This window comes from Leptopilina heterotoma, unplaced genomic scaffold, assembly GCF_015476425.1.
Source record: "Leptopilina heterotoma isolate Lh14 unplaced genomic scaffold, ASM1547642v1 Lhet_146, whole genome shotgun sequence".
NCBI classification, from domain to species: Eukaryota; Metazoa; Arthropoda; class Insecta; order Hymenoptera; family Figitidae; genus Leptopilina; species Leptopilina heterotoma.
The window spans coordinates 1042301-1058355 of NW_025110864.1; the positions used below are offsets into that span (position 1 = coordinate 1042301).

General features: G+C 26.6%; 1 protein-coding gene across 1 annotated transcript in view; it reads right to left on the reverse strand.

Moving 5' to 3' along the window:
• Positions 1–16055, reverse strand: part of LOC122498329 — a 171964-nt gene that overhangs the window by 37677 nt on the left and 118232 nt on the right. Inside the window, exon 3 of the mRNA XM_043606014.1 lies at positions 12943–13076. Coding sequence (XP_043461949.1) covers positions 12943–13076 — 134 coding nt within the window. The remainder of the gene's footprint in view (positions 1–12942; positions 13077–16055) is intronic.

Sequence of the window (16055 nt, forward strand, 5' to 3'; positions counted from 1 at the left end):
AAACACTTTATTTATCATCATTATAAACCTTCTTTTGTTGTAAACAAAGTATTACACACATAAAATCTAAAAAAAAACAAAGATAAAATAATTTAATTATTTGTTTATTGAAAAACCACGATCTAAAGCCGCGTTCCCATGAGATAAAATTAAAATCATTTTCACAAAGTTTTTTAAATTAGAAAGTCTTTTGATGATGATTTAAAAAATGAAAGAGAACCAATAAACGAAAGTGATTCACTCATTAAAGTATCTGGTCGGCTAAAAATTTAAAAAATAAAAAAAAAATCTATTTCTTATGAAATTTTAAAAAAAATTCCTGATTTTAATTAAAATTCCCTGACTTCCCTGACCGCTGGACACCCTTATTAATATATTAATTATTTATATATTATTTATTATTAAACTTTTTTATAATATAAATATAATTTTATTTATAACAAAAAATTGTATGATAATAAAAAATTAATAATAAATAAATTTTAAAATACAATATACCGTCAGAAATTGTCAGTACGAACGACGGGCGAGCTAAGAAAAATTGCTGCTGAAATTAAATTAACATAGTTTATTATTGGAAAATGCAGCAATTTTTCTTAGCTCGCCCGTCGTTCGTACCGACAATTACTGACTGTAGTGTATATTTATTTTAAATCAATAATATAATTATTATTAATTTTAAAACGTCCCAATGGGAAATAGCCATTAGTCTACCATTGGTGCATTAATGGCCCAATATTGGAAGTCATTGGTTTTCTCTTGGTTTATTATTGGCACCCAATAATGGACCACTAATGGTAAAATCGTGGGATGTCCACGCCGATGCCAATAATTGGCAACCATTATTGGCACATTATTGGCTGCCATTAAAAAACCAATAATAAAAAAAAAATTTTTTTATTAAATTTTATTAAATAATGAATTTATTTATATAATAATAATAATTATTGATAATAATATTTAGAGGCCTTTTACGGTTTTAAAGATGTTCGTTTATTACAAATAAATTGCTATAAAATGCTACAAGTTTCGACTTAATTAAGTCCTCATCAGGCAAATTTTAAATCTTAAAACGAACATAAGCAAATGAAAAACACATCTTGTGTTCAATCACATTAATAATCATATAACAAAAGGTTAAAATTTAAAAATTTCCCAAAAACCATGATGGTAAAAAAATCCATGGTAAAAACCATTATATTAAAAAAAAGAATAAATAAATATATAAAAAAAATATATATGTATTAATAATAAATTAATATTAATATATATATATATGGGTGATTCTCCAAAAACCGGTCACTTTTAAGTTGATAAAATTTTTTTTTTAATGTTTAAAAATTGAACTTTCTTTTATTAATTACTGTTCATTGGTATTTAAATAAACTATATTTGAAGTAGGTACGCTACAAAACTATTTAAAGTTTAAAAATAATATTAAAATTATTTAAATTTCACCAGGATTATTTTGAATTTTTTCACGTCGCTCTTTTTCGACATTTGCTTTTTTCTGTTTGTTTAATTATTCTTTTATGTTAGACAATCCATATCAACTATATTTATTTTAAATTACATTTATTAATAAACATTAGTTTTCGTGTAATTAGCACTTTTCGCGTAATTGAAATGAGATGTGAAAAGTAAACAGGAAAACTAACCTCATCAGAGGCGTATCATCGAGGGGCACTGAAATTCATATTTCTTCTATATAGTAATTATTAATTGAATTAAATGATTTATTTTTATCATTTTTAAAATTATATTTAAAAATATGTGAAAAGATTAGATAAATTTCAACTTTATTACCTATTTTAAAAAAAGTTTTAGGCACGGGCACACTTTTTACTTGTTTCGCACCTACCACGTGCAAATGTTTTGACACGACAAAGGACTCCACGACAATGGAAATTTGTACGAAATCCATTAATACATATTTTAAACAAAAGTAAATAAAAAAATGGCTAGGTATACACTTTTGTCCTACCAAACTGTAAGTTTTCATCCGTTTTTTATTGATATTTATATTGAAATTTTTTTTTCTTAAAAATATGAAAAATATAATTTATTTTCCAATTTCTCTTGGAGATTTAAAAAGTGACATGTTTTTTCTTTAATTTCCAATTGATTTTTATATAAAAAGTGCACGTCTTATAGTTTATTTATACACGTTTATCCTTTGTCGTGCCAGCATGGAGATTTTTAAAGACACTTATATTTTAATAATTATCAATAACTATATTGATGTATTAAAAAATTTCATTGATAAAAATTTGAAGCTTTTGAGTTAATCTTTCATAATATTTATTGAATAATTAAAGATAGTTCTTTTTTTATAAGTAATAGTACTTTAAAGTTTGGTACTCAGAGGTAAAGACATATTGAATTGCTGTTTTCCAGCTGTTAAATGTTGTTTTCCACTAAATTTGTGTTAAAAAATTATCGTTTTTTATAAAGGGTATAATAAGTGATGATTAAATAATATGTTTGTCCAATGTTAATATTCAAATGTTAAGTTTTTTAGAAGATATAATTCAAAGACATGAAATTGCCCACTTTCAGGAGAATCACCCATATATATATATATATATATATATATATAGGTATATATTATATTTATTATTATTATTTATATTATATTATATATTTATTATATTATATTTTTATTTATATATTATTTTATATTTTTTTATATGTATATATATATATATATATATATATATATATATATATATATATATATATATATATATATATATATATATATATATATATATTGAACACAAGATGTGTTTTTCATTTGCTTATGTTCGTTTTAAGATTTAAAATTTGCCTGATGAGGACTTAATTAAGTCGAAACTTGTAGCAATTTATAGCAATTTATTTGTAATAAACGAACATCTTTAAAACTGTAAAAGGCCTCTAAATATTATTATCAATATTCTTATAAAACGGTTCTTAAACAATTTTATTAATAATAATTATTATTATTATTATTTTTATTTATTATTATTAAAAATATTAAATTTTTAAATTAATTATTTTATAGAAATGGTTATTATTTTCTATCACATCGAAATGTGAATAACCCTTTCGTTCAGAGTCTAAAATTATTTTCCTCACATCCATCAGTGCAAAAATAGGAGAGGACGGGCAGAATAAAATTCCACAAATATTTGTGAGAATGCTGCCTCCTTATATACTTTTCAAGTTTCATGTTAGTTGCGAGAGAGTTTGATGCAACACCTCCTACGGAGCGTTGAGCGAACTACATACAATTACTTACTGACGCTTCAGAAATTATCATGTAGTAAGTATGTAGTTCGCTCAACGCCCCATAGAAGGTGTTGCTTAAAACTCTCTCGGAACTAACATGAAACTTGAAAAGTATTTAAGGAGGCAGCATTCTCACGAATATTTGTGGAATTTTATTCTGCCGTCCTCTCCTATTTTTGCACTGATGGATGTGAGGTAAATAATTTTTAGACACTGAACGAAAGGGTTATTCACATTTCGATGTGATAGAAAATAATAACCATTTCTATAAAATAATTAATTAAAAAATTAATATTTTTAATAATAAATAATAATAATAATAATAATAATAAATAAAATAATTATTAAATAAATAAATTTATTATTTAACAAAATTTAATAAAAAACATTTCTTTTATTATTTGTTTTTTAATGGCAGCCAATAATGGGACAATAATGGAATGGTGGCTCCCATTATTGGGCCATTAATGCGCCAATGGTTTTTTTCCCATTGGGGTTATATAATAATAAAATTCTTTTAATAACCAAACACTTTTATTTATTATTAATGTTGTCAGTTTGTTCTGACCTTCTTATCTCTGTTGGTTTATGTATTTCTTTAATAATGTCTTTTAGAATTAATCTTTTTAAATTTATAGATAATACACACTTCTCAGATGAAGCAGATAAATATACGTTTTATTATCTGCAATGAAAGACATTAGTAGAATTAATTATTTTATTAGTTATTAAAATATGTATAAAATTCATATGTTGAATTAAATCTTTCATAACATTTTTTAACATTTAATTTTAACAATTTTAAATATTTTATATTAGAATAAATTAAATATTAATATTATTTACATAAAGTAAATATATAAAACTTAATCATTTCAAAATTAATTCAATTAAATTTATTTAATAATTATATTTATCTAAATAATTTCTTATCAATAATAATCGATGAAATATAAATAAGTTTCCTTTAAAAGCACATATTTATTAATTTATAGGGGAGAGTAGGCTACATTGAACCAGCGTCAACAGTGAACCACTTCAATTTTCTGAGAAATGACTGAGTGAAATTTTTTCTTATTTAATATATAAGTTAGTTTTACTGAAACAAACTATGTCCAAAAATTTCGGGCACGTAGGTTTATTATTTACAAAGAAAAACTAAAAAAACTGTTTTTCACGTACAAAACAAAAAATTTGGTGGAATTATAATGACGTTTTTTTATTGAAATAGGAAGTTTTAAAAATTAGTAAACTTGCGATTTATTTCGCTTAGGGTGTCAACTTCAATATTCCGATGTGATAAAGAACTTTAAATCTTACACAAATTTATTATAAACAATTTTTGTTGTGAATGTCATGTGAATACAGTGAGTGCGGCATCATTGAACCACCCGAAAAAGCAAAGAATTTTCAATTTTAAGAGTTGTAAAATTGTCTGCTCTACTAATTAGTAAGAAAAATACTGGAAGACATGCTTTCATCACAATTGTGAACGAGATAAACTCAAACTGTCACTTTACCTACCTAACATTAATCTCCTATATTAACAAGTAATAACAATTAAATAACAATTTTCTATTTTTTTGAGTGGAAAATAAGATTTTTTACAATGTGTAAGTGGAAATATTATTTTTGAAGTAAATTGTAATGTTTTATTAGAGGTGGTTCAATGTAGACACACATCCTTCAAAATAAGAAAAGTGTGACTTGTTAGAAAAAAATTAAATTTAATTATTTAATCATAATAATTTGTGTTTGTAACGTGTGTATTAACTAAAGGAGTACTTCAGCTTAATTTTGATACAAAAACCTGATCGAAATTAGTAAAATTTTATTAGTTCTTGGACTTTATAAAATACCCGGTTCAATGTAGCCTACCCTCCCCTAATTTATTTAATTGGATTAAATCACTTTATTACGTCAATAATATATCTAAAGGAATCTCGTTAATTAAGATAACGATTTTCACAAATGTATTTCCAAAATAGATTGAGACTATTTTTTTAAGTACTTGAAAGACGAAGATGATGAAAAAGATTTGGATAAAGGGAATATAGCCCTCTTACGCACACTACTTTTTTTAATGTGTAAGTATATGTTCGTATAGTGAATGAACCTCTCTATTTCAAGTGTTTAAAAGACAAAGATAGAAAATATGAATTCAGCCAATTGCATCATATAAAAAAAAGTGCGGTAGTTTACTACTGTTATAGAATTCTCTACTGTTGACAAAAGGGTTTCATGTCCGACTGCACCTTGCTTTAATGGGGTAATAAAGCAAAAAACAAAAAACATTTTCATAAATAATTATTAAACAAAATTTTTTACAAGTTTTTTTAAATTGTTTTTATCTAAGAAAAAACTTATGCATAATTTGCATTTTATTTCAAATCTGTGCTTCTGATCGCAAGAGATATAACTTTTTATTTTTAATTTAAATAATCTCCGAAAGTTATTAAAGAAATTAAAAAAATTCTCCACTATATATTTAAGAAAGATATAAATATTATAGAAAAAAATCAGTATGTTGATTGGATATTCTTGAAATCAGCTACATGCTTTCAAAGTAGGCTATTCCCAAAATCATGAAAAAAACCACGTATTTTTTTCAATTAAAAATCTATAACTTAAACAAAAAATTTTTTTTGATTATGAAATTTTGTATAAGAACGACTAGATAATTAAGCTACGTATTACACTTTGTCTTAACTCTCTATGATTTTTTTTACCTGCGTTGTGAGCTTTCAAAGTCAGGGGCCTGTTCTTTTTGAGCCGATAGTAGACGACAAATTGCGCGCGCCAACAGTGTTTCGAGTTTGATGATGAAAAATTAATTTTCAAAACATAATTAAAAAATCAAATAATTAAACATAATTTATAAAAAATAGACATATTTATATAAAATAAATGATCATATTTTGTTTATTATAAAAAACATTTATTACATGAAGTAATACGAACAAAATTATCAAAAATTAGGCCTAATTTTATTGAAATTTACTCTCTAAATCAGAATCAGTGAAATTCCTACTTAAGATTAGTGAAATTTGTCTAAGAATCAATGACTTTATTCTCGCGATTTGAATCAGTGGAATTAAACTGAAAATCAGTTAAAAATGACGGAAACTGAAAATCAGGAACTAAAACGAAACTAAAATTTCGAAACGGTTCTTGGTATTTATTCAAAAATAAATTTTATTTACTTATAAAATACTCATATACATTTATTTTATAATTAATTCAGGGTGTCCTGCAAGTACTAAGAAAAAAATTTCCTGACTTTCCCTTGACTCTTCCCTTCCCTTTTTTATAACAAATCTTTAACAAAAAAAATTATGTGAGCTGGTAGATATTAACGTAATATTATGATAGTGAACTTAAACACTTTATTTATCATCATTATAAACCTTCTTTTGTTGTAAACAAAGTATTACACACATAAAATCTAAAAAAAAACAAAGATAAAATAATCTAATTATTTGTTTATTAAAAAACCACGATTTAAAGCCGCGTTCCCATAAGATAAAATTAAAATCATTTTCACAAAGTTTTCCAAATTAGAAAAGCCTTTTGATGATGATTTCAAAAATGAAAGAGAACCAATAAACGAAAGTGATTCACTCATTCAAGTATCTGGTCGGCTGAAAATTTAAAAAATAAAAAAAATCGATTTCTCATGAAATTTTAAAAAAATTTCCTGATTTTGATTAAAATTCCCTGACTTCTCTGACCGCTGGACACCCTTATTAATAATTATTTATAACAAAAAATTGTAGGATAATAAAAAAATTAATAATAAATAAATTTTAAAATACAATATACCGTCATAAATTGTCAGTACGAACGACGGGCGAGCTAAGAAAAATTGCTGCTGAAATTAAATTAACATAGTTTATTATTGGAAAATGATAGCTACTTCACTAAGAAAACATTATACTTAATTCAAATACAAAAATAATTTTAGATGATTTTGTAATTGAAATTAGTTTATAAGTTAAATCCCAATATATAGAAAATATCTACTGCTTTCATTCAAAAGTATTATTTATTTGAATAATTATATTTAATTATAATGTATTTTCTGTTTTGGTATAAACAAAAAATATGTTTAAAAATATTATGTTTGAAAGCCTATTAAATTCTGCGTCGACTGATATGTAAATAAATATTATTTTATATTTTTGAGAGATTTATCTCCTAAGACATTTTGAAAAAAAATTGATTAATTTTTCTAATTTCGTGCACCCTAAAAAGAGTAATCTCATAGTTAAAGAAAAAATCTTCTTCTAATATCCTCTAAAGATTTCTTCTCCAAAGGAAAATATTCCAATTTAATGTATATTATTTTTATTCTTTGGTGGTTAATAATAGAACAAAACAATTTTTTGATGTTCAAATGTCAGAAAAATTGAATTCAAATGAAATAAATAAAGGAAAAAATATATTAATAATTGTAAGTAATTAACTATTAGTTTTTAATTATATTTATTTAATTAAAAACATTTAATTCAGTGCATCAAATTAACTTTCCTTCATAAGTTCATAATCGTAATTAGTAAATAATATGCGAGAGAAAAATCCTCTAAAGTGAAGAGTATTAATTTTTATACCATATATAAGAGAAAAATATGCATTCAGTTTAGAGGATTCGGAATCAAATCAAATTTTAGAAAAACATACTTGGATATTTTTTAGATATTTCAAAAACTGTTGAATAAATTTTAAATTTCAAAGATGACTTAAATAAAAGCTGAGACTACAATGATTATGTTATATTATAAGAGTTTTTAATTTTGCTCCCCATTTTTCTAGACTTTGCAGCCACACAAACATATTACACGAAAATTGAAAAATTAATCAATTTTTTTTAAATATCTTAGGTGATAAAATCTCTGAAAAATATAAAATAATATTTATTTATATATCAGTCAAAGGAATTTAATAGGCTTTCAAACAATCTAAGAACCAAGTTTCTATCATTTTGTAACAATAAACTATGTTAATTTAATTTCAGCAGCAATTTTTCTTAGCTCGCCCGTCGTTCGTACCGACAATTTCTGACTGTAGCGTATATTTTATTTTAAATCAATAATATAATTATTATTAATTTCAAAACGTTATATAATAATAAAATTCTTTTAATAACCAAACACTTTTATTTATTATTAATGTTGTCAGTTTCTTCTGACCTTCTTTTCTCTGTTGGTTTATGTATTTCTTAATTAATTTCTTTTAGAATTAATCTTTTTAAATTTATAGATAATACACACTTCTTAGATGAAGCAGATAAATATACGTTTTATTATCTGCAATGAAAGACATTAGTAAAATTAATTATTTTATTAGTTATTAAAATATGTATAAAATTTTTATATTGAATTTAATCTTTCATAACATTTTCTAACATTTAATTTTAACAATTTTAAATATTTTATATTAGAATAAATTAAACATAAATATTATTTACATAAATTAAATATATAAAACTTAATCATTTAAAAATTAATTCAATTAAATTTATTTAACAATTATATTTATCTAAATAATTTCTTATCAATAATAATTTATTAATTTATAATTTATTTAATTGGATTAAATCACTTTATTACGTCAATAATATATCTGAAGGAATCGCGTTAATTAAGATAACGATTTTCACGAACGTATTTCCGAAATAGACTGAGACTTTCTTTTTTTAAGTACTTGAAAGACGAAGATGATGAAAAAGATTTGGATAAAGGGAAGATAGCCCTCTTACGCACACTTCTTTTATTTTAATGTGTAAGTATATGTTCGTATAGTGAATGAACCTCTCTATTTCAAGTGTTTAAAAGACAAAGATAGAAAATATGAATTCAGCCAATTGAGTATAGCTCACGAGTGAAAGCAACCAATGGGATAGGCGTTACTATACTTTGAGATATTTCGAGAGATTTTCGTTTAGAGATTTCTTATATGTGACTGTCCACGAGAAAACAAGGCTTAGCTCCCAAACGTGAATTTCACAGGGCGAGCGATTGAAGTACTACGATTGAAGTTAACTACGCTTGACATACCCATCTTTAAAACGATATATTGTCGAAAGTAATTGATATTTTTAACTTCTGACTTTTGCATTTGAAAAAGCAACATAAAATCTGTCGATTACCATAAAAAACTCAAATTGATTTTTTCGACCTAAGCCGTGTTTTATCGTGGAGAGTCAACGATTGAGGTTAACTACGCTTAACATACCCATCTTTAAAACGATATATTGTCGAAAGTAATTGATATTTTTAACTTTTGACTTTTGCATTTGAAAAAGCAACATAAAATCTGTCGATTACCATAAAAAAATCAAAATTGATTTTTTGGACCTAAGCCTTGTTTTCTCGTGGACCGTCACATATAGTATAGGATTCTGACGTTCCAAAACCAAATTTAAAATCCCCAAAAAATTGTGTTCATCCACTGAAAATAATTCAGCAGTATTCAACCCTTTTTACATGTCCTGCCCTTCTTTCATTTTAAAACATTTACATATTTATAATATTATACTAGAATTAAAATTACCTTGCAGGTTTTTATATATGTTTTACATTTTTATATTTATTTATAACAATTATACGAGAAGTATAATAATAATTTATAATATACTAGACGGGCTTCGCCTCCCTGCGCGACAACCCCTTATTTCTTACTTTGTTATTACAAAATAAAAAAAGTCATGTCTTAGAGAATTCTACAAGCAATTCTAATGACATTTTGCACTAAACACTAAGTCCAAAAATTTACTGGATTTTCGAAATTTCCAAAAATGTCAAAATTTAAAAATTCAGAGTTCTGAGAATTCTGTTTAGAGTTCTGGCATCCACATTTTGCTCTAAACTTAAAATCCAAAAAAGTACAAGACTTTGAATATTTCAAAAATATTAAAATTCAGAGTTCTAGTATTGTTGGAAAGAGTTCTATATATATGTATAATTGTGTACACTGTAAAAAAGGGAGTTAAATTTTAACTCCCCAGGGGATTCTATAGAAATCGCACCCATTTGGGAGTTTACCCGAAGGGAGTTAAAATTTACACAGTATAAAGATAAGAATTAACTTCAAAAGAGAGTTAATTTAAGAATTAACTCCCTTTTGGAGTTGATTTTTAACTCGAAAAATTTCACTCCCAACTCCAGTGACCGTTAACTCCCTAAATTTTTTACAGTGTATAAGGTTTGTTTGGTAGAGAACTTTAGAACTCTTTATTCTTTTTCAGAATATTATGTGAGAACAGTTTTTTGGAAAAACAATAGTGCTATGCAAAGTTGGCACTATGTTTTTTCAATTTCGCTTTTTTTGTTGTTAACCAATAGAACTTTTTAAAAAATCGTTACAAAACTCTAGAACTATTGATAAAGTGCCCAGAAATCTTGTACAAATTTTGAATTTTCAAAAAAGTAGTGCCAACTTTACAAGACTATACAATTTTTAAAAAATTATGCTATAATATTCTAAAAAATCAGCATAACATACATTCTAAGTATAGTGTTATCCAAGTCTCAAATGGATTGACAAAATTATTTTACTATTAGACAATACAAAGAAAGTTTTATTTTAAGGCAGAAAAGCAGTCTTAAATTAAGACGCAACATTTTTAAGACAGTCAATGCTGAATTTAAGCAATGGATTTTGTATGATTCAACATTCGAGCAGACAGTGCTGAATTTAAGACTGATCTTAAATTAAGATTTACTTTTTTCTGTGTAATATAGATTGATTGGGACATTTTTTTGTTTTTTTTTTGTTTATATGGATGAGGCAGCCATATGTGAAAATCCATAGCATGAATTGTAAGCCCAACCATGCCTATGGATGTCACATCCATATTTGATTCAACAATATAATATGGGTCCCTCATCCATTGAATATGGAATGTGCTTCCATTCTGAAAGTTGTCTCTTCCATTGAATTGGATAACACAACAATATTCTGCTCAACAATATTTTTATGGATATCTCTTCCAGACCTTTTCTTTCCGTGTATATTCAGTAACTTATAACTCCGAAAATATTGAGTTTAGGAAAAAGTTGTCAAGAAATAAAAGTTTTAGTTTTCTTTCGGCTTTTAAAAATTGTAAACAAAAAATTTTTTTAAAAATTTTTTTAATAAAAATTTTTTTTTTTATAAACAAATTAATTTTGTTTAACTTTGGGCCGGATTTTTTTAAATATTTTTTTTAAATTTATTTATACCTTATAATATAGAGAAGATTTTCCAAAAAGTCCCGAAATGGGACTGACTTATACATTGTAAAAAATTTAGGGAGTTAACGGACACGGGAGTGAAATTTTTCGAGTAAAAAATCAACTCCAAAAGAGAGTTAATTTACTAACTCCCTTCATCAACACCCGCGCGAGTTATTTATTCCTTGGGGAGTTAGCATTTGGGTGTGAAGTTTTAACTCTCTTTATTTAACTCCCCTGGCATTAACTCCCCAATGGGTGCGACTTTTATAGAATCCCCTGGGGAGTTAAAATTTAACTCCCTTTTTTTACAGTGTAAGCTACTGAATATAGACCTATATACACAATTAAAAGTCCAAAATTTCGAAAATTCATAAGTCGAAAATTTTGACAGTTAAGCAAATCGAAAAAAATACGTTACTGTTTTTTTTCGATACAGAATAGAAAAAAAATATTTTTGGCCGATAACATCAATAATCAATAACATTAATGCGAAAAAGAAGTTCTAAGCACTGAGAGACCTTTGGGTCAGCAGCAGACTTTCGATAGGCTACTACTGACCATTTTGGTGGTACGGTACAGGACTATACTTTTGGGTTGCTGCGGTACAATTTTGGGCGCGTGACAGTCCAAAAGTTGATTAGCTGCAAACCAATGACGGCATCCCCACTACTTCGGTGAGCTTCTCACCAACATTTTGGACTGTCACGCGCCCAAAATTGTATCGCAGCGCACTAAAACCATAGTGGAGCTGCTATCTCATATGTTGTTCCGCTGCAGTCCAAAAGGTCTCTCAGTGAGAGAAAAAGCACCTGCATTTGAAAAAGTTGTAATATAAAACGTTTTGAGATTAAAAGAGTTTCATTCGAAAAGTATATACATATATATGTACATAAATAAATGTGAAAAGCTCCGAGGTAAAAATTTGGCTTGATTTGAACTTTTTAATGGAAAACATTTCAGCCTAAAATACAGAAGATGAATTAAAGATTATAATTAAAATAAATATTTTTATTATTCATTTTAATTATGGCTTCTAAAAAAAGTCCTGATATAATATGTTTGCGAATGTGTATGTCCATATTAAATTTAGGTATTTTATTCATTTGCTGGCTTATCATGATGAAAACAGGATATACGTGCAGAAATTTTCACATTATTGTTCCTGATTTTCGGCCTGGCTTCGGATCAGTAAATTGTGGTGGCTTCGGTCAGGGCCTGGCTAGATTCCCATAATATGGTCGCGACCAGGACCGGGTCAAAATTTATGCACGGGAGATTTTATAATGTACAGACTTTAGGAGGTTGAATGTAGGGTATACAAATTAGTCTTCAGTTTGTTAAACATTAATTAGTCAATCTTGTAATTTTTTTGCAATAAAGGAGAACTGTTTCGTATTGCGAATTAAAAAAAATAAAGAATAAACGAGATCCTGATAAAATTAAGTCTTTATACCTTGTCGATAGACGTGAGCTGGTAAAGTGATCTCATCGTCGACTCCATTACTAACTTCACATGTGTATTCACCGTAGTCTTCCAGGTTAATATCTTCTATCTCCAGGTACGAGCCAACTATGTGTTCATCCTCCCTAAAACAAACAATTGTTTGTCGTTAATCTTAAACTAAAATCTCAAATTGAAATTGGATATACTCCAAAAACGGAGAAAATGTTATGTATACATATATATATATGTCGTAGGCAACTAGAAGAATCAGGCATTAAGCTTAATTCCTAGGCAATAAGCTTACTGCCGGCAATTAGACGAATACACGACGAAATCGTTCAGATTTGTCTATTTGCCTAGGCAATAAGCTTAAGGGCATCCGGGAAAAATTGAGCCCAAAAAGTGTTTTCCCGCGTGTCGTCTCACTCCTAAATAATTAGAGATATTTAGTTCGGATTTATCATGATAATTAGGGGAATTCATGGTGATAAAGAATATTCTCGAAAATTGCAAGTAATTTTTGAAATAAATATTGAAAAACGAAATTACAAAAGTTGGATTTTTGGCGAAAGTGAGAGGCAATATGGCGGCGAGCACACAGACAAGTGGATCTATGTGTCAGTGGTCAAGGAGGTGGCGCCAATTCTCGGAAGTGGTCGCGACTCGAACTGAGGAAATGTATTAATCTCAAAATACTCCACTTTCAATCGTTAATAAAATAATTTCCTCGCAAAATTATTGCAAAAACGGAGAGGGCCGCTCCTCGGAGAGTCTTCCTCTATCACCCCTCCAAATATGAACCCGAAATTTTTTATCCTCTCAAAATGAGACGTCTATACTGAACCGTTCAAAACCCCCTTTTTCCGTATATTTAAACAATTTTTTTCAATAATTATTTATCAAAATTTCTCTAAAATCCGAGAGGACCGCTGGTCCCAGAGCATTTCTCTATATTTACCAAAAAATCCCGACTCAAAATATTCTTTTCTTTTTAAATGAGATGTCTATCACGAAACCAGTATTATTTCCCGGATGCCCTTAATGCCCGGCAGTAAGCTTATTGCCCGATGAAGATTCGGCAATTAGACGAATCACATTAGAATCCATTTGCAGTGCACAAACGTCCTATAAAAAATTAATTAAAAACAATAATAATAATAATAATAATAATAATAAATCATTCTGGACAGAATTAAACATTTCTTGGGTAAAAAAAATATTTCTTGAGTCTAGTAAACATTTCTTGGATCAATTAAATAATTCTGGACAGAATTAAATATTTTTTGAGTAAAAAAAATATTTCCTGAGTCAAATAAATAATTTATATTTTCCTAAGAAATATTTTTTTTCATCCAAGAATTTTTTTTCTTTTTGAGTCAAAAAATATTTATTAGACTCAAGAAATATTTCTCAATGATAACAAATATTTATAAGAGTGCCTGCCGTGTGATATAAAAACTTAGTTAACTGACATTTTGGTGAAAAATGAGTTTTTGGTATCAATGAACTCGTAAGAAAAATTGCGTCTAATAGTTATAGTTTAAATTTTTTTGCAAATTATTATTATTATTATTATTATTATTATTGTTTTTAATTAATTTTTTATAAGACGTTTGTGCACTGCAAATGGATTCTAATGTGATTCGTCTAATTGCCGAATCTTCATCGGGCAATAAGCTTACTGCCGGGCATTAAGCTTACTGCCTAGGCAAATAGACAAATCTGAACGATTTCGTCGTGTATTCGTCTAATTGCCGGCAGTAAGCTTATTGCCTAGGAATTAAGCTTAATGCCGGATTCTTCTAGTTGCCTACGACATATATATATATATATATGGGGCATTCCACGCCAAGTCGGAAATCATTTTGCTTTTGCATCTCAAATTTTTTTAAACATTTTTTTTCTTTTAGTACTCTTTCAAATGAGCCGATCGTGGGCAAACGATGGGATCTATTTATTTTTAATTTTTTAATTTTTATATACACAGTGGTGGCCAAATGCCTAACTTGTCATTTAACAAAATCACACAAATTTTTCATAGCAAATGTGTTTTCAGACTGAGTCTCTCCAAACTTAACCTTCTTTCTGTGTAAAATTGTGATTTGGTCAAATGGCAAGTTAGGCATTTCGTTTTCACTATGTATATAAAAATAAAAAATTTTAAAATAAATAGATCCCATCGTTTGCCCACAAACAGACAAGGCTTAAAAATTGATAATTTAGTGCTATAGTTTCTTACAAAAAATTTTGAAAAAAATTGATCAATACATACATTATTAAAAATGAAATTTTATTTTAAAAATTTTAAAATCTTATCGTAAATTATTTAAAAATATTTTTATTAAAAACTATGCGTGAAAAAAAAAACTTTTCATTATAAAAACGTCCAATTTGATCAATTTTTGACCGAGTTATAAGCATTTAAAAAAAATTTACGTAAAAAACGTCATTTTTCAAAAATCTGTATCTCCTGAACCGCTTTATAAAATAATTTGAAAAAAATCAAGGTAGCTCATTTCAAAGAGCTAAAAGAAAAAAAAATGTTTAAAATAATTTGAGATGCAAAAGCAAAATGATTTCCGACTTGGCCTGGAATGCCCCATATTAAATGTCATCAGAATGCAGATTTATAATTAAACGTATTCTAAAAAATGGTCTAAAAATTTTCTTATTCCATTGTTCTTTTTTATTCTACTTTATTTTTTTCTTTTGTAAAGAAAAGTTTAATTTAGTTTTGTGCCAACAATTTTTGTTAAGAAAAGCAAAAATAAAGTTAAGAAACAGGCTTTAAAAAGACATTGTTCTATGGAATTTTTTTATAGTGCTAGAATATTCTTTGAATATCGTAGGGCAAGTTTCGGAATATTTTACTACAATATTGAGATAATATTTCTGCAATATATTGACACTGTTGTTTTACTTTGTAAATAAAATTTCGGATGTTGCAAAAAATTTTAAGGCTGCTTAGAAATATTGTGGTAATTATATTTTACAACACTTTTAGTCGTAAAACTTCTGCAGTGATTTTCACTATTTTCAAATGTAAATTTAAGTAAAAACAAGTGAAATGTACTTTTCTAGCATTTTATCTCATTTGTGGAGTACATTTTTTTTACTTTTTA